The following is a 2,288-nucleotide window of genomic DNA, read 5'->3' on the forward strand; positions in this document are numbered from 1 at the left end:
GGCGTGTGCAGCGGGGCGTGTGCAGCGTGCAGCGAGGCGTGTGCAGCGAGGCGTGTGCAGCGAGGCGTGTGCAGCGGGGCGTGTGCAGCGGGGCGTGTGCAGCGGGGCGTGTGCGTACCTCTGCAGCGGCAGCTGCATCCTGGTGATCAAGGTGAAGCAGACCAGGTCCTCCAGCAGAGCCTCGCGCTCCCGCAGGCTGCTGATTGGTCGGCTGCAGCCGGCTAACTCCAGGAAGTCCGAGCTCTCCGCCAGGACGTCCCTCAGGGCGTCCACGGACTCCGCCGCCGCCATCTGGACGCCGTCCGTTACAGATTAAACAAGATTTAAATGTTGGGAAAAAGAGACAAAAATGTAGAAAAGAATTCCTAAAATACTGAAAATATAGAAAATGACTAAAAAAAGTGTCAAACTTATCGAAAGAAAATGACAAAAGTTTCAAAAATATAGAAAAATGACAAAAAAGCAACAAAAATATTTTGAAAAATTAGAAAAATGACAAAAATATACAAAAAAAATTACAAAAACTTGACAAATCTCTTGGAAAAAAAAAATCTAAAAGCGTCAAAAACATTGAGAAGCTGAGTGTGTGTTGTCGAGGGTAACAGGAAGTAAGACGAGGTCTTATCAGAACCCTTTGATGTTTGGGGGGACTCACCCGGGCGACCAGGCGGCTGGCGGCCGTGCCGGGGGTCATGTGACCGGCGGCCAGCGGCTGATTGGCCGGGTAGTTAAACAGACACTGGTACAGGGCCGGGGACAGGAAGCAGACCGGGACACCGCCGTGGACCAGGGACAGGGACAGCAGGCAGCCCACGTCGTAGTACAGGTCCTCACGCAGGGCTGCACACACACACACACACACAGAGACACACACACAGAGACACACACACAGAGACACACACAGAGACACACACACAGAGACACACACAGAGACACACACAGAGACACACACACCGAGACACACACACAGAGACACACCGAGACACATAGAGACACACACACACACACACACACACACACACACCAAGACGCATAGAGACACACACACACACACACAGAGACATACACACAGAGACATACACACAGAGAGACAGAGAGACAGACACACAGAGACAGAGACACACAGAGAGACACACACACACAGAGACACACAGAGAGACACACACACACACACAGAGAGAGAGACACACAAACACACACACACACACACACACACAAAGACACACACAGACAGAGAGAGAGAGAGACACACACACACACAGAGAAAAATATAGAAAGAAATGACAAAAAAGTGACAAAAATACAGAAAAAAATGATAAAAATTACAAATCTCTTGAAAAAAGAACACATTTCTAAAAGAGACAACAACAAGACAAACTGGGTGTAACATGTTAAAAATGGCGGTCGATACCCTGGGAGTCCAGCGCCAGGTTCTTGGATCCGTCCGGACCCTCGAACACGGCCGAGTCCTGGATCTGCTGGACCAGCAGCTCCAGGAAGTACTGCCGGGCCGCGTCGCCGCCCTGGAGGCTGCTGGGAAACGTAGTCTGGCCGTCTTTAAATCTGGACGGAGATGAAGAGACAAATAAAAAAGTAAATGAGCCGATAGTACTTTGATAAAGGAAGTTAAAATTAATTTAGTTAGTAGGCTAATATTTAAAATAGTTAGTAATTACTCACATTATTCCCTAAATTCTCCCAGGTCTTATTTTCTTGCATAAAGAATCACTTTACATTACATGAAAAGTGACAAAATGGCCGAAACACACAAAATGTATTCTTTTGAAATTTAGTTTTTTTTAAGTTTACATTTGTCACCACTTTAACATTTTTGTTACTTTTTCCAAAATCTTTTCAAATTTGTGCCACTTCATTGTTATTTTTTTATTTAGTCTTTTTTTGTTTTTTACACTTTTTTTTTTAAAAGTTCTTTTTCCAATTATTTTTTCTCCAAATGTTATAAAATTGACCAAAAGCCGAATCCAGTGGAAGCAGAGAGCTGATGATCGATGTACCGTGTGAGGAGCGTCGTTTGGGGGGGTGGGGGGGGGGGCTTAATAGTGGTGTGTTTAGGAACATCACGTGTTTCTGGGCATTTCAAACTACTCCGTCATCAAATGAGACATTTAAGCTATAGAGAACAAAAACACTGATTTATTATCTCCATAGATGATTAATTTCTTTGTTGTTCTGTCTCTAAAATGTTAGAAAACATGAAGACAACATGAAGACAACATGAAGACAACATGAAGACAACATGAGGACAACATGAAGACAACATGAGGACA

At 44.8% G+C, this 2,288-nt stretch overlaps 1 protein-coding gene across 1 annotated transcript; it reads right to left on the reverse strand.

Moving 5' to 3' along the window:
* Positions 1-118: 118 nt before the first annotated feature.
* Positions 119-1,611, reverse strand: LOC117940259 (G2/M phase-specific E3 ubiquitin-protein ligase-like; the record flags this gene model as incomplete). The annotated part of the gene is made up of 3 exons (XM_034865604.1): positions 119-291; positions 656-840; positions 1,412-1,611. Coding segments are annotated over 3 exons (558 nt in total), but the record flags the coding sequence as incomplete, so codon positions are not given.
* Between the last annotated feature and the right edge of the window lie 677 nt (positions 1,612-2,288).

The sequence above is a fragment of the Etheostoma cragini genome, unplaced genomic scaffold, assembly GCF_013103735.1.
Source record: "Etheostoma cragini isolate CJK2018 unplaced genomic scaffold, CSU_Ecrag_1.0 ScbMSFa_2063, whole genome shotgun sequence".
In the NCBI taxonomy this organism is placed as follows: domain Eukaryota; kingdom Metazoa; phylum Chordata; class Actinopteri; order Perciformes; family Percidae; genus Etheostoma; species Etheostoma cragini.